The sequence below is a fragment of the Neopsephotus bourkii genome, unplaced genomic scaffold (assembly GCF_033783945.1).
Source record: "Neopsephotus bourkii isolate Nb327-2 ecotype Australia unplaced genomic scaffold, CSIRO-AGI_Nbou_v1 NB_1638, whole genome shotgun sequence".
Taxonomy (NCBI): Eukaryota; Metazoa; Chordata; class Aves; order Psittaciformes; family Psittacidae; genus Neopsephotus; species Neopsephotus bourkii.
Window position 1 is genome coordinate 8199859 of NW_026902113.1, and position 23640 is coordinate 8223498.

General features: G+C 37.6%; 1 protein-coding gene across 3 annotated transcripts in view; it reads left to right on the forward strand.

Moving 5' to 3' along the window:
• The first annotated feature begins 5929 nt into the window (after nt 1-5929).
• Nucleotides 5930-23640, forward strand: part of TNFRSF19 (TNF receptor superfamily member 19) — a 62163-nt gene continuing 44452 nt past the window's right edge. Inside the window, exons 1-4 of one of the 3 annotated variants that reach the window (XM_061374634.1) lie at nt 5930-6232; nt 6379-6466; nt 18929-19017; nt 20356-20466. In XM_061374634.1, the coding sequence (XP_061230618.1) occupies nt 18952-19017; nt 20356-20466 (177 nt within the window). In that variant the 5' untranslated portion in view covers nt 5930-6232; nt 6379-6466; nt 18929-18951. Of the gene's footprint in view, nt 6233-6378; nt 6467-11433; nt 11792-18928; nt 19018-20355; nt 20467-23640 lie in introns of those variants that run through there. The other 2 variants (XM_061374635.1, XM_061374637.1) reach the window with 2 other exon arrangements.

Below are 23640 nucleotides of genomic sequence, written 5' to 3' on the forward strand. Positions count from 1 at the left end.
AAGGGGAAGGGAGAAGTGGTATAAGATCTATGAGATAGATTGAGTGTCTGAACTACAAAGTGAAAATAAAGGGCAAAACTGGGCAAATGTTTGAAGACACAAGTGTGGTCATGGGTGGGATTGCAGTCTCTCTATGATCAGACAGAAGTATTTATAAACATGTTTTTGCATAAAATAAGAACATTCTTTTTAGTTGAAACTAATTTCATAATCTTTTAGAATTTGCTGGAGTTGCCTTAAGGGAATACTTCTAAACATGTGTTTTGATAACAGCTAGGTAGGTAGCCAACTATGATCTCTATTCGTGATCTGTTAATTTCACATATCAGATTTGTTTCTCCATTCCCTTCCCATTTAGTCTGTTTTCTTTATTTCTTCTATAGAGCAGCTATATTCAGATTTGGATTGTTGAGGGGGTTTATACTGTTTTTTGAAATGTCTAGCAAAATGTGACATAACCTAACTGAGACTTCAGCTGGATAATAGCATTCTGAACAGAAGGGTGTGCTACCATGTAAATATTTTTTTCCTAAAGTAGGTTTAAAATACAGTGTCTCAGAAACCTCCATTGGCTTCTGAAATACAATTACAAAATCATGGATCTATCGAATCTCCTGTTCGAGCTACATGAACAATATTGCTGGTCAAGCTGCAACAGCCTTGAGGGAAGTCAGCTCACTGACACAGCTCCACCAGCACCTCTGGAAAGAATGCTAAGTTATTAAAGTTTGCACGCTGATGCAGAGCTTCACCGACACAACAGGCAGAAAATCACAGTGGATCATTTCAGTACAAGTGAAAAACTCAATATAGAAGAGGGAAAAAACTCTATGTTTTCATTTAATGAGACAATAAAGAACAACTACAAAGACACAGCTCTTACACTGTTGATTAACTTCGCAGATGTGTGTGAGGACAGTTAAGGGCTGTGAAACTCCAGTAACAGTAAAGTGAGAAGCACACTATTGCCCTAGGGATGCTTATTATTCTTATTATTCTTCAAGAATATTCTAAGTAAACTTTTGAAGTTTCAGACTCATATTATTTTGGTTTGGAATTCATACAGAATGGTTTTTTATTATCTTGGGTACATTATAACAAACAATTATCTTCACATTATTTTTAAAGAGATAGGAAAATATACTGGGGGGGGGGGGGAGGAAGGCAGGGGAGATGACTGGATGACCATATGGCATAAACTGCCATTGCTCCTTTGATTTAATTTTAGCTATTTATTACATAACCCATGATCTAATCCAGTGAGAAAAAGTAACTTGCCTCCAGTCATACCCATGTGATAGAACCAGAATAAAACCACATCTTATGACTCCCAATCAGAGATGAATAACTAATACTTCCTACAGGGTGCATCTACATTGTCCTTGAGGACAACCCGAAAGCCAAATTCCCAACCTTCCACTTTATCTAGATGCGGGAATGCCCTTGAGGTTTCCCTTAGAGTGATTCACCTGGTGAGGCAAGAACCGAAAATCTCCATTTTGTTTAGATCCTAGGGTACTCATAAGGGAGCCAATCAAAGCTGAGTCCCTATGAAGAGCCATGGGGAGAAAACATAGGTAACAGCAATAAAAATTTAGGACCAAAGACAGGCAAACCAAAGCTGTTTTCTCCTCCTAAGTCATGAGGTGAAACACCTGTAATTGTAGAACATCTAAATGGCAGACAGGGCTTTTTCCCTGGAAGTCAAAAACTGTTGGGGCTACATTCAAACACAGCATTAACTAGAACTAGCTGCTCTGCAATGACTCCGCAGATTGTGGCAGATTATGGCAAGCCTGATGACATACTCTGTGATAACAGTGAGCCAGTCTTTCAGAAAATGCCAAAGGGTCTTGATTTTTCTGCCTAAAAGTGCGGTAGCTGATGTTCTTATGAACCTTATGACTATCGTAAGCACTCTAGCAAAGTGTGGGAGTAGGCATCAGCAACTAACAACATGCATATGATGAAGCAGAAACAAGGTGTTAGCTTTCAACAAGATGACAATGCAGATCATGCAGAAGGATGGATTTGTGTATTCTAAAGCATTTTCCCTGACCACAGGACTGATAAGCCCCATGGAACAATATCCCACTAACACTTTAGGAGGGTGATGACCAGCACTTCTGACTATAGCTGGGGTCTTGATTGACAACTGCTGCTTCAGAACCAGTGCTGACCTTCCATTAAGGCTCCAAAGGCTCTGAAAATGGTCTTCCACCTGTATAAATCAGCAGCTCATTAGTGATCATCAGGGAAAAGCTGCCCCAGCAGATACACATGATGAAAACTTGAAACTGCACTGATGCTGCTGGTGTGACATTTGTAATAGGATATCCAGTATCAATGCCACACTTAGAATGGCTATGGTTAGCACAAACGATGGTTGCATGCCCAGTCAGGGGGCTATAATTGTGGCACTGCATTTCCTGTGATGATTCTTGGCCCTTCTCTGAACATCTGTTGGAACTCATCTGGACCAAAGCACAGGAAAGGTAACAGAAGAGGTACAGTGAAGCAATGCATATAGCATGTATATAAAGCAAAATGGTAAATAATTTGATGTGTATGAATACAAGTATGTTAGGCAAAGCATGAATACTAGAAGAGACTTGTTAAACATGGGTAGAGGGTTGTATTAACCACCGTCAATTGTTTAATAGGTTTGATTGTTTCTTACACCAAGAATTTTTCTTCAGATTTAGTTACATTTAAGAAACATCTTCAGAAAGTTATAATTTCTGTCAGCTGACTAACTTTTATGGCTTTCATCCAGTGAAGCACTTCAGGCATGAATAGCAGCCCTGGGCTTTGTTCTGTTTCCCTAAAAATTCCTAAAATGGTCTCTAACATGCCTAAATTAAGAGCCTTGTCTGATTCTTGCCTAACCTGTAGGAGAAAAATTAAGTGACCTCCTTAACAATTTGGAGTCCTCACCTGGTAAAAACAGAATGGTAAACCCACTAAATGTTTCTCCAGGAAGATTCTGTCTAAAGTATAGGAAAGTTTAAGGAATGAATTAGGAAGACAGCATCTCCTTCTGCAGGACTTCAGAGCCATCTCTCTGCCTGGTTTCATGCAAGAATCCCAAGCACTACTTCTAGAAGAGCTTTCTAGATGCCTGAACAATGACTACAAACTGGATACCCAATTTCTGTAATTTCAAATCAGATCCTACGCCAGTAATTTCAGTGATTAGAATCAAACTTCTAGTGAGTAGTCTAATGGATTTTAATCCAGCCACTTGTGCTTGAATGCTTTGCTGGATTAGTGACTACAACAGGAAGTGTGAGATGATGATCAGGAGGTATAAAAGTCAAGTTACATGTTACATAGGTTTACTTCTGGCTCTGGTACTATGTGCTGTACCCTATACAAATTACAATATATACATATTATCCTCATTTTAGGTAAGGATAAAATATTCTTATCAACCTTTGGAAAACCATTGAATTATATAGACAACTGTTACTGTTACACACATCAGATCAAATTCTGAGGAAGCCATAGAATAGTAAACAGTGTATTGTTCAGGCTGCCAAGTTTCACAGCGAAAAATAGTGTCATAAATGCAAAATGTAATGCTTAAGCTTCAGAAAGCCAAACTGTTAACAATTCACTTCTCTTTTTCTGATGTACAAAAGAAAGATCAAAGACCTTTTAAAAGGTTGTCAGGACTTGCTTCTGCTTAAAATCCAGAGAACTAAAAGGCGCTTTCTGTGAACAGCATTGTTCTTAAATAAAAGCACCTTTGAAATGGACAGAAAAGGGTTATTACAGCTCACCCATGAATTTTATTTCAACCTAAGCATTTCCAGTTCTACCATGAAAGCAGCAAATGAACTGTTACCAAAAAATCTTCCTGTGAGCAGGGGGAAGTTACATGTCAGAAGAGCACAAACAAATGTTAAAATAGAAGTAAGCAGCCTAGATAATTTCCTTTTATTTATAATATATTGAAGTGGAAATTAGAGAAAGAGAGAAATTTATGGTTTGCTTTTCCAGCAGTGAATTCCTGAAAATTGTTCATTACCTGCATGATGCTGCTTTATACCTGTTAACATTTCTCCTCCATCTCAGCTACCAGAACATCCCCCGAAGGCTCTCCTGTATAGAGAATCCAAACCAGTATTTAAACTGTGTCCAAGCAGCAACGAAGTTTCATTACATGGCACCCTTACGAGATGCCAAAGCTTTCTGGAAGTGTTAACTAGGATCTTCACGAAGCACAGTGCTCGCTGCCGGCCTGATTCTTGCCCGCAGTACCTCGTCTCGCCGGCAGACGGCTCCCTAACCTACCGAGTGCGGGGAAGCAGCCCCGCGGCAGAGCACACCGCTCGGCTCGGCGGAGGCAGCGGGGAGGCGGTGGGCAGCAGCAGGGGCTGCCGGGTGGGGGCGGCGGGCAGAGGGAGGAGGCTGCAGCCTGCAAACAGGGCACAGAATCAGGAATCTTACCAAGACACTTGATTGCTCTGGCACTCGACTGCCCAGTACCCATGATCTGCTGATTGACTGCTGCTGGTTTTAATGCTCAAGGCAACTATGACAAGCATATTTCCTCTTTTTACTTTTGCCTTTTAAATTAATTCTTACTCAGTGTGCAAATATTTGTAGGAGTTTACTAGTTGACAGGCTTGTATCACTTTCATCTGCACATGTGGTATGCCCGAAGTATGGTGAATATATTTACAAGAATCATAGAACCCTAGAATACTAGGTTGGAAGGGATCTCAGGGATAATCTGGTCCAACCTTTCTTGGAAAAGCATGACCTAGACTAGATTTTCCAACACCCTGTCCAGCCAAATCTTAAAAGTGTCCAATGTTGGGGAATCCACCACTTCTCTTTGGAGATTATTCCAGTGGCTGATTCTTCTCCTTGTGAAAAAATTTCCTCTTGTGTCCACTTGGAATCTCCACAGGAGTAACTTGTGCCCATCACCATTGTCTTTTCCATATGACTCCTTGTAAAAAAGTAGTCTGCATCTGCTTTGTAAGAACTTCAGTGACATATCCACTATGGCTGATGGTTGTAAAAGCCATCCTCTTTGCTATTTCTGTTTATTAACAGCTGAAGCACAAGGGACTAAATCTCTGCACCAAAAGCTAAGTCTGCCTCAGATCACAGAAAATGAAATGCAGTTGTACATTTCTTTTGCATTTCCTCTGCACCAAAACAGAGCAAATCAGAGCAGCCCAAAGAATTTCCCTGCTTCCTAGGGCAGCACAGGACCCTCCAGCAATTCTGGGGTCTGTGAACTGCAGCAGCACAGGGAATATCTGGCAATTTGCTGTTATTCTCTTCAAAGCCTCTTCCTACAGCACACTGGTGACTGCTTCGAATCTGCCCCAGCTGAAAAATGCCAATACACTAGAAAGCTTCTGTGAGTTACTTATGGCAGCTTTACAGCTCATTTACGTAAAGGAATCATGAGCCACAGATGAATCAAGCTCAAATAAAATGATTTACAAAAGACCACACAGTAAGAAGCAGGGACTAAGAGCAAGCTCTATTGTCCTTGTTTTCACCAGCACAAAAAACAAAACAAAACAAAACAAAACAATTCCAGTCCACAAAATACACCATTTCCCCCTCTCCAAACCTCAGTAAAGGGACAAGCAAAAGTAGTTTTCTGCCATATATTGCAGCTGCCTAGCAAACCTGCAGACCTGCATGCCTGACTTCCAGAACTTTATGGAAAATTGTAACTTCCCAATGCAGACAAAATTCTAAAGCATCTTTTTTAAGAAAAACTTATACTATTGTCCTTCCTCAGGAGGAAACTTTAATGTAATGAAAACTTTGAAGTGCGCCTCGGGTTTGTTACAATGGCCTAACCTGATTAGAAATCGTGCCAACTCCTGTTGCTCTGTAGCTGCATTCCCCCCCAGGCTGTGTTACAGCTCTCCAACCAGTCCCACAGCACTGAATGATGTCATGGGATCTGCAGCTCAGCGAGATGAAAGGGATAAAGCGGAACCCGCTGGCACTGGGGAAAGCTTCCAGCACACAATCCACAACACAGCTTGGGAACTCAAAAGCTACAGATCCAGCCACTCAACTCCGAGCATTTCAGAACCGTGTGCATTCTCCCAGCACAAGAGGAGAACGGGGGGAGAGCTGATGATCGATTTCTAACAAAAGAACGCGAGCACTGAAAGGCAGAGTTTGAGAAGCACGACTACCTGCTGGAAAAGGAGCTCTTTTTCCTCTCCAAAGCTCTGCCTTTGATGTACGGCAACTGATCACTGATCAGATTACAGGCATTTGGTCTCAGTGCTCGTCTGCCTTTGATCTGCATGGTTAATTTTATTTTCCCGGATTTGGAGTTTCGTCTGGGCTTGTGCTGACATACTTTTTTTTTTTTTTTTTTTTAAGGAGGTAAAAGCATTTAACTCAGAAGCTTTGGCACAGTGAAATTAAGCTGCACAAAGCCCGGGCACTGGAAAACTTCATCACTTTACAGGTACCCGATTTTGTATTCTTTTTTTGGGTTTTTTTGCAGTTTTGTGTTGCAAGGTTTTAAGAAATGGTAAAGTTCAGAGCAACAACAATAGGGCACATCATTGTGTGTACAAAGTTCTAAAGATTATATATCATTTATGCAGCATTTTATTTGCAACTCTTAGGCAGGATTATATGAGAACAGACTATCTGGAATATACAGACTATTGAAAACTGAATCAAAATCAGCTATTTTAAAATATTTTGGCGTGCTATAAGGTGTAAGAATTACAAGATTTTGGTGTGTACTTCTTGTTTCTACTGTCTATAGTTTTGTAAAGTTACATTTGAATACAAGTATTACATGTCTTAAGGGAGTATTTATTTTCTATATCCGATACACTGTGTATACTTCATTTACTCTCTGTGTGCTTATGAAACTGACTTCTTCAAGCAACACTTTTAATCCTAATAGTGCTATACTTTAGATGAAAAAAGTCTCCTCTTCCACAAGTTATTAGAACTAAATGTATAAACACAACATCCTTATATTAAAAAGGGAAATGGTTTTATTTCAAGATTGAAGATATGACAGTTCAACTATACCATATGAAAAGAGATCTTGATAACAAAAATAACTTTTTAACCTGATGATAGAAGTTTCCTTTAAGGCATTTTAACAAAGAAATTAAAGAAATCTTAAACTTATCTACAGCAAACACCTAATTTTGCTGAACTTCGTGGAAGTTTTGTTCCTATCTCAGTGAAACAATTTCCATTCCCAGTATTTTATATTCTGTTCCTCAAATTCATATTTATGAGCATGTACTGTGTTTAAGAAAATTTAAGATACCTACTCCACAAACTCATTACAAAGGAAGTCATTAGAAGATTTAAGATTATTCACTATACATCTGCAGTTTTAAAGGGCCAGATTCTGGGGTGAGTTTGGCCAAATCATTGAGTGTTCTGTGCCAGCAGCTGGAGCCAGTCTGTTAAAATAAAAGTCAAGCCTCTTCTGTAGGTATTTAAATATAATTGAGATTTTCAAAAGAGCTTAGAACCCATAAGTGGGGACAGACTTGCAAAGAAGTTCAACATTCCAGAGATTGACCTCTTTGAAATCTAGTCTTAATGGTGGATAGTGAGTTCTTCCAAAATACTGACTTTAGTTTTATATTTTTAAATCTAAATTTAGGTGTATATAAATCTTAAGTCCATCTGTTTATGAACAAATTGCAAATAAAGGTCAGCATAACTGATAGTTGTTAAGCACTGTTTCAAAATTATTCTTGAAGAGGTTTATCATCCCATAGGACCCTCAAGACGTTCATGTTTCAGTATGCACCACAGTAACATGCAAACCCAAATGTTAACAGCGTGCCTGCATCTGCATAAGTTATCAACACTTCCAGATAAATGTAGTCAGCTTGCATTAGTCAGTCTGCAAACTTTGTTTCTTGTAATTAAAAATATATTTGTATACATAAATTTTAAATTTCCTGAATATCAAGAGATAGTATGCCAGACACAGATTAACTAAGCCTGACTTGGTATCATTTAATTTGCTATACCACCAATTAATTCATATTCTGACTTAACAAGTCAATTACATTATAAGGAAAGTAATTAGCCCTGCATGAATAATGTGTGTATAGCTGTCAAGACAGAGTATTGCTTAAGGAATAGCCAAAGCAAAATTTAGCATTTTTCCTTAAATGACAATTATATATTAAAACATGTTTATATAACCCTGAAAAGAAAATGTTTAATCCCATACTTCTCTACCTTTCCAATCTTCTCTTGTTTATTGCTGGTGTTCTAATTTTTTGAGGAAAATTGTTCCTATCCACACCTTTATTTGCTGTAAAGTAGAAATTAATTCAAGAATCCTTTTTTCTAGTAAGTTTAAAATAGCTGTGTGAACCCAATACAATTTAACTATCACTACAAGGATCTGACCCATCACACAAATGGATAAATTAGCACACAGAAGTAACACTGGTTAATCAGATGGTTTACATTGGACTTGCATATATAAGCATTTGCAATATTTAGGTCCTAGAAATGCATTTCAGAAATAAAGATTATTTTTTTTTTTTTTCAATTTGTAAAAAGTCCCTAGGATTTTAGGTAATCTTCCCACATATTTAAACACAGATGGGTGTTAACCCATTTAAACTGAAAAATGTCTTTGCTTGTCTGTATCTAAGTGAGACTGAAATGAAAGCACAGTTGGACACATTTAAGTATGGGAAGGAGAATATTTTCAGAATTTTTGTTATTTTAAACAGCAGTTCTCTGACAGTTTAGTTTGTCATTGATCTGACTTTTAAAGATTCAATAGTAACAATCCTTGGCACTTGTGACTTTGCTTTTACAAAGTGCTGTATAAACATTAATTAATCCTCAGGCTTAAGTCTTCAGAAACAAAAAGTTCACAATGCTTTTTCAAGCAAATCTGACTAGGAAACTCAGAAGTATATAATTTATTTATTAAAAGAGCTTGAGCAATTTCTGATTATAAATAGACATTTCCAAACAGTGTGTCTTAGATAACATCATAAACATATTTTAAGGTTTGATAGTTAAGACTATCAAAAGACATTGCACAGTTATACTTACATCAGTTTCCAACAGCTGTCATAACAAGAGTAGATCTCTCAGTTGACTGGGGGAACTGTGTTAGCATTTGAGATATGGAGATAACAACTTCCTATTGCTGTACAATTCCTGCTTCCACATCAGATATGTCACGCAACTTAGTCTTATCAAAGAGGTCAGCTGAAGTGACTTCCCAAATACTTACTTTCTGCTTTCTTTACTGTAGTGAGAATCTCTATACTTGCATCTGTGCTAGTTGCCCTAATAGTTCATTTCTTCCATTTCCTTAGAAGCAGCATCATGATTTGAAACAAAAGAAACCCTGCAATTTTCAATGTTGTTGAATGATGAATTAAATTCACTCATCCCTTTTATGTTTAGAGGAAATATTCTGCATGCTACAACAGGGATTTAAATGGTTTGGTTTCATTGCTACAGACTACACATTGCTCTTAATTCATTAGCATAGAAACCCCCTGCCTGGTAAGAAAGTCTTAATGTTTCTTTATATGGTAATCATCCATGTTTAGTCAACACTTTAAGAACTCTGGGATGTTTTAATACATTTGTGTAACTATAGTACTTTAAAATTAGTATCTGAAACACACACGACTTTCCTAAGAAAAGCTCACACAACACATTTCACTCGTGTCTACAGAAAACAGATAATATGCAAAGCAGCTGTCTGTAAATAGTGAAAGGATGTAGCATGCTCAGTGCTGTGCAGCAGCTGCCATTCACAACAGATGCGCCACCGTTGAGCTGCAGCATGCCATTCCTTACTGAAATTCCAGCCTTTTGCAGAGCTCCTTCTGGCAAGGGTCCTGAAGCAAAACTCTTCTTTGAAGGCCCTTTATAAGACAATTACTTGGAAACCACTGTAAATTCTGAGTTAGGGTTGGTTGTTTAGTTGGGTTTTTTTACTGAAAATAACTAATTTTGCAGGAACCATTTATCTCTTCACAGACATCTGCTGTATTTCAATAAGAACTGTTTGTTTTTATAAAAGTCCATGTTGTTGGCAAATTCCAAAGTTTTATCTCTGTGAGAAGTTCCCAAAAATTCTGTTTACATGAAAAAGCTTTACTGCCAAGTATATCCATTTGCTCAGTTTTTTCAGAACCTAACCCGGTTTCTGGGTATCCATACAACTGTCTAGACTGTACTGGTATGATTAGCCTTTTCCTTAGAAATAAAACTAACCCCTGCAATAGCAGTTCTTTCACCAAGGTCTCTGAGCATCTCACCAATGCTGGAGCATCAGTAACTTCAGGAAAACTCCCAATTAACATCACAGTAAGTAGCAGCAAAGTATGCCTTTTTACTGACTGCGAACAGTTTATTCTCTGTGAAGGGCTGGATTTCTGAACTCCCATTCGGTATCGACACTGTGCTTATAGCTAGGTGACTTGTTTCCTGTAGAATAGAAAAATATTTCAGATTTTGAGCTAGCAGGAAAAAAAAGCTACTCAAGTACTTTGAAAAGGAGAGGATTTTGCACTGCATTGCCAGAGAACCTTCATCGCGATTTTTAGGTGGGACAGGCAGAAAGGACTTTTCCAGATTACAAGGCCTCCCTCTCTCCACTCAGTGGCAGCAAAGGATATTGCCCAGTCTGTTATAGCAACATCCCAACAGTCCAGGGCTAAGCAGCCCTAAGCCAGGGCTCCTACTGACAGAGACCAGCAACACGAAGGCTGCAGCCCCCAAAGTCCAGGCTGCCTCTGGGGACAGGAGGGCCTGCAAGGAAGCACCTCTCTGCACACAGCGAGTCTCGTATCTTCTCCTGGAAGGATAAAAGGGACCTGAGCACCTCAAGTGGGGTTTGCCCTGGCCTGGCACCACCAAGGGGAGGCCAGTGGGACACCGCTCCCCTCAGTCCCAGCCGCACACCACAAGTCCTCTTGCCCCCTGAGCCGGGTATCGGCCGCTCACAGCCTCGGCCGCACCACCCCACCCTCCCGCTGGCGCGCCTTCTCGCCACCCGGCACGTGGGTCCGGGGGGCTGCTGATTGGCTTCCTGCGGTCACCTGAGCCCGGCCCCTCCGGCGACGGAGGGAGGGGAGTGGCGCGGCGCCGCGTTGCCGTGGCGACAGGGTGAGTCGGTGTGAGCGGAGGTGAGGGAGGGAGGGAGTGATGGAGGGAGGCGGGCACCGGGCGGCCAGCGGCGGGGCAGGAGGGTGCGTAGGGGGCCCAGGCGGCTCCGATCCCCTCTGCCTCGGAGCGGGAGGGAGGGAGGTAAGAAGCGGTACCGCCGCTCCCCGGGTCTCCGCGCAGCTCCCCGGGGTACCGGCACTGACCGGACAGTGCGGGGAGCCCGTAGCTCCGCCGTGCGCCCTGCACCGGTTCCCTCTGCCTCCCCTTGCGCGTAGGGGGCGGCGGGCGCGTGATGGAATGACGCTCCGCGGCAGGCGCAGGCTGCGGAGAGGCTGCGGGAGCTCTCCGCTAGGTCCAGCTCTGCCGTTCTGTAACCGGCCCCTGCGCCCAGAGGCATCCCACAGTGGACATTGAAGGGCACCGCGCAGAGAAAGGATGGCAGCTGGTGATGTTGGCGTTTGTAGATCTCGACAGCCCTAGAGTAACTCCTCCACGCTTCAGAGTGCGGCGAACAAAAAGCTCTTGAAAGCTTTCTTGTTCACAAGATTTTCTCGTGTCTGCTGCATAAATTAAGCTGCGGTTTGCTTCAAAGAGTTTTGAAGCTGGAGTTGAAGGAACAGGAGATAGTAACTTTTTGTCTTGGCTGGTAAGAGTTTGAAGCGCCCCAATTACAATTCTGTTGGAAAGTCTGATTGTTTTACTTCCTTTGCTCATGTGTGTCTGCATTAATCTGACCTTGGAATGAAAGCTTTACCTGATATTCATGAAAAATCTTGATACTAGAACTTATTTACCACCTTTATACTTACAGGTACTTTAAACAAATGCTTTTTATCAAATTAACAAAGTGGTCTATTGGCATTTAATACGAGCAAGTGGCAAATTGATTCAATGTGCATGTAGTTTCTTAACTGCTGCATAATCTCATTCAAGAACATCTTCAGCATCACATGTAAGACAAGTTAGGTATGTTACCTGGAAGCCTTTTACTGTACAAGCAAAAGGATTTATTGTGTTGGTTTTTGTTGTTATTGCTGCTGTTTTGGGGTTTTTTTAAGAAGTAAATTTATCTATTAGTTTAGAAGTAAGATGCTTACATCGTTTCTCGGTTTCCACAGCTTGCAGTTGCAATCATAATAAAAAGGGATGCTAAGAACCAAAGTTACCCATGTCTGTGCTTTTGAAGGTATTTCATGCTATTCAAAACCGCTAAAGGGTGGCTGGGTAAATGTAAACCATTGGCATTGTTGCATTGCAATAGTTACTGTATTAACCAGCCCAATGCTTTAGGATTTTTGATTCTTAAAATACTTTGAAAAAGAACTGTTAGTGTACTTTACTTGAATGAAATATGCATATAATATTTGCTTTCTCATTTAGTTGTATTACTTCTTCACATACCTAAGTACAAATACTTACAAATGCACCTTTATGCTGAGGTTTCATCTAGCAAACTAGTGTCTCCTAGAACTTGAGATTAGTGAGATTAAACAGAAGGAGCAATGCTTTTTACCACAGTTTTGTTGTTGAAGCATGGAATTGTGCATTATTTGTATGAGTAGTCTCATCAACTTCAATGGGATTAAGAGTCCCAGTGTGAATCACAGGTTCTGATCCTCTGAAAAGCTCTGTTAAAGTTTAGGTACACCTTTGTTAACAATATATTTCACTATTTTCTAATTAATGGTAGTCTGGATGTGTTCAAGAACATGGATGATAAACTGTTTCACACAGTTTTACCAGCATGGATTTGGAGCGCTGTTTGAAAGTAGCAAAACCAGCGGTGAATTATGCTTGCTCATTCTCAAGTTTTGCTGATTATTCCCTTTTTGAGATGCTGTGATATAAATGCTGTATATGAGAGTGAAAACATTGTAGAGATGCTTCTTTGGGGCACTAAATTATTATTGCCATTATTCCTGTAAAGTCGGGTATTTTGGCTAACATAAAGCATATGGTGCTCAGAAAGAGCACAAATATTTCCTGGCTATGTGTAAACCCCCTTTCTCTCCTCCCTCAGCCACTAAAACAGATATGCATGTTTTCTATCACCAGTGATGTTCCAGCTTGCATCTGCTCTCACTGTCTTTACAAAACTAGAAATAACTTCATAACTGCCTAATTTAGTATAACTTTATGTATGGCAGCCTCTGAAAAACACACATTTATTCAACACAGTATTAATTGTGATGAATGCTACCTAGCTGTCTATAATTTTCTTTCTTTTCCTTCATGGGCCTTCTCAGAGCAGTTGGAACAAATGTGGTCAGACAAGGCCTCATTTATTTCACAAGCGGAAGAGTACAAGGGTTGTGGTCAGTGTGCAAAGGGAAGATATTCTAGAAGTATGAAACAGAATAACAATGTGTAGCTCTATAGTGGAAGTTCTGATCCATAACTTGTTCCCTTTGTCTTCATCACTGCAGCAGCATAAGTACTTTCCCTTCTCTTGTTTTTCGCCTGTGGGGCACTGTCTCTTCTAAAGCCATCTGCCACTCCTTGTCATTTTATTGCGTGCAGTTGACAACTGCAGGTGGGAAACAGGGTGGTAAGAAGGGAGCAGAGATCCCATTCATTGGATACCAGAGACCTCTGTTGGCAAGATATGGTGATTATGTTTTCATCTCTGCCTCATGCAGAACTTCTCAGAGTACAGTTTGCCACTGTTACAGACAGCATGAAAAGTGGTCATCAAGTATGAATGTCAAATCAAATATAGGAAACTTGTAAGATCTTGGAAAGTTAAGTGAATTTGAAGTTGGGACCTTTCAGCCCTTCTGAAGTTTCCCTTAGAAGGTGAATGATGTTGACTTCATAGTTTTGATGCTTACATGTATGAGGAACCTGCTGGTAGGCCATAATTTAATCATGTTGCTTTCAGTCTTGAGGTGATATATTTTTCATGGTGAAACTTTGGTTTCTTTGGAGAGAAGGAAGAAATATTTTTCTGACAGATTAACTTTGAAATAGAATGATGACTATTGCTCAGGTGACAAGTAAATGTAGAAGTGAATTTTGAAGGACAGTGGATTCTAGGACTCTGGAAGATAGGAAATTCTTCCTTCCACAATATATTTACTATGCCTTTGTAATTTACTGTTTGATATTGCCCTCTATATACATACGCATAGTAGGTCCCACACAACCTTAAAAGTATGCAGCCACATTTCCTAATAGAAGTTTTGTATCTGGAGCTCAGTACATTGCCAGTGATGATTGCTTGTGCTTGAGTATTTCAGGCAAGCATATCACTATTAACCTCAAAAAAAGTTGCATTTGGAATGATTTACTGACCTGAAAAAATGGTGTCCAAACTTTTCTTTCATTTAATATAATTGAGGATAACCAAACTCAGCGTTGTAAATATCAGTAGCTGGACAAGAACAAATAATCTTCAAATGCATAGAATTTCTATTTGGCTACATGTATTTTAGAGGCAAAAAACTCTTCTAGTTACTACTTAAATGCATAGGAGGTGAATGGCTCATGTCCAACAAACATCCATGTAATGCTAATGTTTTCTCTGAATCAATATCAAGAGAGAACAAATTTGCCCAGTGGCAACCTAATATTAAGTGCTTCAGTATCTGCTTTTTAAGCAGGGCTTTTAACCAAACTGGAGATAGAAAACAAGCAGCTGGTATGGTTAAGTCTCCTTCAGGACTTGCTTTCAATACAATGAGTTCAATGTGCCTTAACCATTTGCATTACTATATCAAAATGTTGTCATGAAAATAAACATTTTATTTTTTTGTGCTTTTAACAGTAATTTTTTAATTGTATACCACATAATTTCTTCCTTACATGTTATAGCCACTTTATGTTCTTCAGGGTTTTTTTTTGGTAGGAACAGGGACAATATGCACAATGATTGCATGGTCCAATACCACAGGCATTCATACACATCTACTGAAATGATTTGTACATGTTTTGATGCTACTAAACCTACTGAAGTGCACTGAAGTTTAAGGCAGGTAGACCTGCAAGCATATTTTGGAAGATCTGTTGATTATAAAAGAAAAATTATCTAGAAGATACCTCATATTCTAGACCTAAAGCTATGAGATTGCATCATACATGTAATGATCAGTCAACAAATTTCAAGCTTAGTAGAATGTGTAGCTGAGTTGGAAAAGTCTGTGATCGTTTAACACCAGTTCTAAAAGACTTGATTTTGGAAATTTACTCTGGGTTTTGGAACTCCTGATGTTTGAAGGTGTTGAATTTGGCAAGAGTTTCATAAAGACTGTAGATTTTCTTTTAAATTGAAAATATTTCACAGGTGCAATAAAATTTGCACACCTAAGTCAACAAAATATGTTTCTAGCACAGCATGTGTCTCCATATGCTTTCTATGTTCTAATAGTCTTTGAGGTACATACTATAAGAAGATCATTGTATAACGGATATGGCCACTTCAAAACTGAAATACGAGCTGTCAGCATGGCCAGGAACATGCTTGTTATTTTGTAATACCTTCTTATTAAGATCTGGCTTTATTTATTTACTTACTTACTTACTTACTTACTTAGTTATTTAACTCAATTGTAACTCCAGAATATTACAAATAAACAAACAAACAAAAAAACAGCTTTGTTTCAATATTTATTTTTAATAAAAAGTACTGAATCTGCTGGGCAGTTATTCAGGCTGTTCTTAATTTTCTTTTGTATTTTTTATAGTACTTTAGGTGATCTGCTCAGTAAAATATAGTTTAGATTATGCCACAGCTCCATATTTTAGATCATTAGGCTTAATACAGCTTGCCAATATTGTTTGCATTGATAATTCTACATGGAACATGGCATAAAAATATATTACTATTATAATATAGCATTACTTTTTTGACATCTGTCACATCTGGTTTTGGAAACAAAATTACATCTTAAATTGTAAAATAAGCCATACTTTTAACCTTATAAATAATCCTATTTCTAACATTTTGGTAGTCCTATATAGATGGTCATAATTTCATTAGAAACGTGCTATGCTTTATTTCTTTAACAATAATATTATTAAGGAAAATGATGATTAAATTCAGATGACTTTGAATAATCACTTGATGTGCAGTGCTAAGCAAGTCAGTTATATTTACAGCTTTATTTCACTGGCACATTTATGTAGCTTTTTGCTTCCTGTAGCTATTAAGAAAGCATATAAATATTGAAATTTTTACACTGAATACCATTATATGAAATCAAGAAGTCAGTGGGGGGTTTTCTCTCAACTTCCTTTCATTTCAATTGAATTGATATTTAATAATTCTGTATAAATTTAGCTTTTAGACTTTTAACTTTATTGTCTAGTCTTCTCTGAACCAAGTGAGTCAAGCTTGTTTTGCAGGACTGCTTCTCTGTAATACTGTGTGGAGTTGTTTGTTATATTACTACTCTTAGTTCTATTTTAATCTTCTCATAGCATTACCATTCTTGAATTTCTCTAGCTTTCCAAACTGTATAAAAATTAAACAGCAGCAAGCTTAAGTCTTTCTTGATATTTTTTCAAGGTTACTGAGGTGCAAAGTCTCCTGATTTGTCTTGTGTGTAATCTGTTTTTACTTAGCAGATCTTCAGTTACTATTCTGACAGAAGATATATTACATGATGTGCGTTTTTACGCATCTTGTTTCTTTCCAAACATAGATGAGAAACATTTCTTGGGACTTCTGAGTTCCCTTAACAGTATTTTTACAGTCTCTGTCCACTTTTTTTTTCTTTGCTCTTTCTAGAAATAGTTTAGTTCTCACACATTTTTATTCTTATATACTTAATTTTTTATTATTTTTTTGGCAGCTTTAGCAATGTCATCTTCTCATGCCAGCCTTTTGTACCTAATAACTTTTTAATTTGTTGACTCTTCTCTCCCATTTGTTCTACAGTATTTTTTACATCATTGTATTTGGGTCATCCAGTATTCTTTCTGAGATTTCCCATTTTCCCTCCTCCCATACTGCCTCCTCCCCAACCCCCTACTGAAAAAAACAACCAAAGTTGAATACTCTATCTGTATGTATTTGTATTACTTGATGGTATGTCTTCTTTTTACCCATGTTGACATGCATATAATCTGATAATTGTCATTGGCCCATAGACCATTACCATCACTAAGTGAGAAATAACCATAAAAAATGTAATCTTGGTTTTCCTGTAGAGTGCTTCCTGACACACCTCTTTGCCTGTTCTGTTTTTCCTAGTAGCCCTTTCTACACTTCCAAATACAATTTACCTTAAAATATTAATAGTACCACTGAAGTATACTTCTTACTGGAATTTGTTAAGTAGGATATTCATGCAGTAAAATGTGAAACTGTGTTTTAATTATAGTTCGTGCTCATTCTGGTTGTATATATTTTGAAGTATATTATGCTTGTTATAGTTTCATATTGTAAAGCATTTTGTGTTTATTCTTAATATTTTTCTATTCTACTTCTATTCTGGGTTCCATCCTTGGATTTGTTAGTCTCTTCTCTAAATTATAACATCAAAATGATACTCTTAAATGAGAACAATTACATATTTTGTCTTTTAAAACTCTATTTAAATATCAATCCTTAAACTCTGAAGTAGGCTAGAAACATTTTACGTATTATTTTTCATATCTAGGTGAAAACAATGACATTATTTTACTTTGTGTACAAGGTAGGCAAATTACTTTGCATACAAGGTATGCAAATTAGGATCAAATTCAGATACCCTGTTATGTAAGATGAATTTATTTATTCTTGTTATTGTTTTTTTTTTGTTTGTTTGGATTTCTGAACTAGTAGTTACACTTGCATTTCTAGGTAACTGATGAAACCAAAAAGTAAGAAACTGGAAATTAATACAAAGACTGAAATAAACAAAAGGAAATTAAACAGAGAAAAAATATTTTATTGGCCAAAGACAGTATTTTTAATGATTGTGGGATTGCATTTCATTGATTTAATAATCCAAGAAATGCAATCCCAAAATAGAACTTCCTTTCCATGCCAGTTTCAAATATTTCCTTCTTTAAAAAAAAAAAAAAAACCAAAAACCAAACAAACAAAAGAACCAAAAAAACATTTGTTTGTTACCACTTCCTAAAAAAAAACCCCAAACTAAGCAAGGCTTTATGGACTGTTCTGTTGTCTTCTTCTGAGATTATGATTAAAAATAGTCTGACATAGGATGTGATTTGGTTAAGCTCTTTGAAATGTATTCTAAAATAGTCTTTGCCTACCAGATCATAAGCAATCATGTTAACACATCTTTAAAAGTTAATATCCTTTAGGTAACTGGTAGAAACAGATCCTGTGTATGCCTCCAGTTCCTTGCAGAATGAAGTAGAAGAGGTTATCTTTGCCACTGGGCAAACCCATTCTGTTCCACATTGCAACACAGGAGGAACATTCTCATGATCAGCTATGTCTTGGTTGAGATGTGGCATATTTGAGGAAATTGATCTTTGTCTGTTGATCATGTGCTTAGTTGGGTATCTAACAAGCAAGATAAATATGTTAAGGATGTTAGATGTTAGTTTTACAAATACTGACATTCTCTAATCTAGACTGATAGTAGTCTCTTCGTTTGAGAATTAAGGGTATAGAACCTTTGTGAATATTGCCTTGTCTTCTAAAAAAGAACATGACCTTTAAAGCATATATTTGTTATTTAGCTTCCAGTAATCCATCTGGAATGTTTTAATAATATTAACAGCTACATATTTTGACATGCTGAATGACATAAAGTACTGTAGATCCATACGACTTTTGCAATTTTAACATTGTGAAATATAATGATTTATTTATTTTTTTCCCTAGGGAGAAAAGTTTAATTGTAAGAAATGGATGCTAAAGGATTACAAGGAGAAGATAAACTGAAGATGCTCATAATTTTACTAGCATATTTGGTAAGTTAAAAATTGATATTTATTTTTCCCTAGGATGAATGTTGAAAAAATTATATAGGACACAGGAATAGTGTTTTATTTTACACATTAATGCTAACACTAGACTTCTGAAACTGATACATGCAGATGATGGCGTACACATTTTATCTATTTAAAAGTGAGCTTGCTCAACTGATTTCTATCATTTCTTGCTGCTCCTCCCATGCAATTAAAAAAATTTACCTTGTAAGCCTCTTAATGGAAGGATTGGACTAGGACAGAAAATATGGGTCAATATGAAGGGGACACTGATTCACTTCAGAGAGATGGCAGGAATTCTAGCCAATTTTCAGTGGCCATATCTTAATACAGTATGCTACACACATACTGTATTAATGACATGAAGTATTACAAAAGTTGGAATAGCAGAGCATAGCATAGCACACAACTGCATTACCTACTAAGCATACTTCAACTCTGGCTTGCAGACACAAGCTCTGGAACTAAGGTTAATTAATGTTTCATACCTATCAGAAAGGTTTTGGTCTTTCAGAAAATACACAGAATAAGAATTTAGTAGCAATTGTGGAGAGCACTTTCACTGGTGGAAGCCTATATTAGACATTTAATTTATAATACTACTGAGGGAGCTCACAAGGTTTGCTAATGTTTGCTAATGTAGGATTCCAGTGATTATAATGAGAGTTTGCATGGCTGATATTACTGCTTATGTTATTTCTCATAACCTCAGTTTCTGGTTTGGTCAGGTAATGCACTTAAATGTCTTTGAACAGCCCATCAAATGCACAGTGATAGTGAAATTTAGAATAAATAGTATCCATACAGGGTTTTTGTGGTTTTTCTATTTTGGGTTGGGTGTTTTTTTCAGTTTCCAAAAGGTTTGAGTGACCGTTTAAAATCTATAAGTATTTACATTTAAAGGACTAGATTTTAGCAATTTATTCAATTGTAATAACATCACTGAAAAATTTAAATATCACAAATTAATGAAACACAGCAGTGTAATGTGATGTAGCTTACTGTCATGAAAATTGTATCTTTAGTAAATGGTCGTTGCATTTTTTGTAATGCTGATAAAAGTGAGGAATTTAAACTCATGTTCAAACAATTTTGTGTTTTAGCATTCCACAAGTATCAAATATCAATTAGGTCTTCAAAAATTTAAAATCACTGCAAGTCACTGAGTACTGAGACCCTTTAAAATTGAGGCCACTGTCTTATTTTTACAATAGAAAAATGAATTTATTTTTCTGCTATAAAGTTCATAAAAATTACATGTTAATAACAGGTTAGTTATGTTCTGGTGAGTTTACTATTTTTTTCTTTTATTTTTTTAAGCTAAGTAGAGTTATCTGTGAGACTGGAGATTGTAGAGAGCAAGAATTTAGGGACCACACTGGAAACTGCATCCTCTGCAAACAGTGTGGACCTGGAATGGAACTCTCAAAGGTAAGCAGATGATGCATTCTTGAATTTATAATTATTTCATTTACATATGTGTTTAAAATAGTAGATATCTGTAGTTATATGGAAATAATTCTTATCATTTTGGTGTTTGAACATTTTACAGCTTTTCAAGAACCATGTTTTCTAGTTCTCTCTATATAAAAGGCTCATTTCAGAAAATGATGATGCCATTAATAGAGTAGGTTGTACCATTAAAGGATCGGGGTATGGGCTATCAAAATATTATTTTTTTTATTTTCTTTAAAGGTGAGTTAGTGTTACAAATGAGGGGTGGGAACTACAGGGAATTAAGACTGAATAATCTCACTGTGTAGAGGAGTGCCTGAAAAATGTATTTCAAACTAGTGATTGGTACAGACCACTGGGATGGGGGTGAGGGCTTGGTGTTGACTTTCAGAATCAGTTCTGTATTTTAGATTTAATTGCTGCTATAGACAATGTTTAAATACTTTTCTATACAACAACTTGTCTTAACAGAATGGTTTATAAGAAAAATAAGGGCATAAGTGCAAAAACACAGAGTAGGATTCACTTGAGAACTGAGATACTTCCTTAGAAAGGCTGGGAGATAGATGATCTGTTTTCACCAGATCGGTGGCTGGAGCACTTTCAGTAGCAAGGTTCAAGTGAGGCTCATTTCTTTGTTTTGCAACTTGTTAAAAATGCTATAAATACAATCCATATATTTGTGCCATTTTAAGTAATTGAGAAAGTTGAGGCCGGAAAAATACATGGTAATATGTGGAAAGCATGTAAGAAGTCTTTGTTAGAATCATGGAGAAGGAATATTTGCTATTGTGAGTCCTATGTAAATGTGGTGGTGGTTTGGTGTTTGGTTTTTTTTTCTTTCTTTTTTCTTTTAGAACAACTGCATGTCTTCCAAAAGAAAATCCCCTAAAAGTTTTGGAATTGGCAAAGTCTTTTAGAAATGCAGACATTAATAAATGGAGATGATTGGTGACTGAGATTATGGACTGTGATTCAGTAGAACTAGAAAGCTAATTTGCCAAAATTTCCAACAAAAGTGCAAGTCTGAAAGACATGAGGGGGATCTTACTTGCTTTCAGCACAGAGAGAGTAAGTGCTGTGTATGAGCAGGTGCTGAAACAGGAGGGAGGCATGTAGTGGGATTTGGTAACACATTCAGTGGAGGTGAGAGAGATTGCAGAATGAGTTACACGTGATGGGGAGACTGGATGTTTTGGGGGAGCAGAAGTGCTATGCTAGAGGTGTGAAAATGGTCAGGCAAAAAGAGTGCAGGCTGTTACTATGAATGGTGAGCTGACTTGTGAAGTCTCATGTGTAAACTTAAATCCCTTCAGTGTCCAGCTGAGATACCTACATCTTGCCCATTGCTGGAGTGTAGAACTGTGGCCCAGATGTAACTGTGCAGTGCGATTGATACCTGATAGATGGGGCAATGAAGCAAGAGACAAGTAGCTGCCCAGCCCTTTGCATATAGAATGGCAAACTCTGATACTCTTGCTGATAGCATAAAAAGAATGATAAAGGTAGAATTTAGAATGTTATTTGGGAGTGAAATTTAATTTTCAGGGTTGCTTTTGTAGACAAGTATGTTGTATAGATCCAAGGGGGGATTTGCAATGTTATTTTTGAAATTTTTTTAACATGAAACATTGCTAGGTCTGGTGTGTATGTGTATTTAAACAACGGGGGAAAAGCTTTCAGTTTGTGGCTTTGTATTTCTTACTATATTAAGCTCTGAAAAAAAAAAGCACAAGTTAAGAATTGTGGTTTGTGTGTGGTTTGAAAAGATTTACTGAAATTGAGTGACACATTTTCCCTGTCTCTCCACCCCTGTAGCTAGTGTTTGGTTTGTTAACTGAAACATTCAGCTTCATGCTTCAGTGAGGGTTGCTTTCTATCTTGGGCAGTATTCGTTAAGGTTTAGCCATACAAACAGTAATGTTGAAGTAGAGATTTGAAGATGACTAATGATATGGATGTGATTTTGTTTGGAAGTTTGGGGTTTTTTCCAAACTGGCCTTAAATTTGTGGACTGAAAGCTTCCAGGGACTTTAATTTATAAAGGTATTTTATAAGTGGTCCTAAAGCAGTACTATACTCATTGATACAGCATACTTATCTAGGTGGCAAATGGAAAACAAGAGCATGAAAGCTAATGCCCTCAGTAATTACACTTTCAATTTAATAAAGAAATGCTAAACTAAAATAAGAAGGTTATACTTTGCAACAGTACACTATTCAAGTTATGCTTTAACTGGTTTTGTTTACAATCTAATAGTCTGGATTCTTAGGACTAGTTTTTCTGAAAAACATGAACATTTAATACACGTCAATGTGTAAACAATTGCTTCTCTGTGGCACAAATAGGCTCTCAAATACAATTTTTTGCTACTACAGTAGAAATGAAATGACTAAAGTTTTTGCTCAAACCTAAATGTGAGTTGAAGCATAATTTCCTTTATAAATATAGGTAAAATTTTCTGTGAATCGTAGCAAAGGATGTGATGCTGTGGCTGTTACTAAAATGCAGTTGAAAGTAATCTTGCTGAACTACAGCTTGAAGCAACAAAGTATGGAATTCAAAAGTCAGAACACAAAGGGAAAAGGGATTTAATGATATACTTTAAGTAAATTGAAGCACAGGAGGAGTTTTGTTTTCTTGGGGCTTTTTACATGTGAGAAAGCAATGATGGTGTAGTTTAGTAACAGTTTCTTAATAACAATGTGCCTGTTTTCTGATCAAACATTCAGTGCTCATGGATAAAACTTGATACATTGTTGGATGGGGGAGCATAGTAGCCCAGAAAGCCAATAGTACCCTGGGCTGCATCAAAAGGAGCGTGACCAGCAGGTCAAAGGAGGTGATCCCTCCCATCTGTTCTCGTGAGACCTCACTTGGAGTATTGTGTGCACTTCTGGTTTCCTCAACATAAAAAGGACATGGAACTGTTGGAACAAGTCCAGAGGAGGGCCATGAGGATGATCAGGGGACTGGAGCACCTCCTGTATGAAGATCGGCTGAGAAAGTTGGGGCTGTTCAGCCTGGAGAAGAGAAGGCTGCATGGAGACCTCATAGCAGCCTTCCAGTATCTGAAGGGGGGGCTATAAGGACGCTGGGGAGGGACTCTTTATTAGGGACTGTAGTGATAGGACAAGGGGCAACAGGTT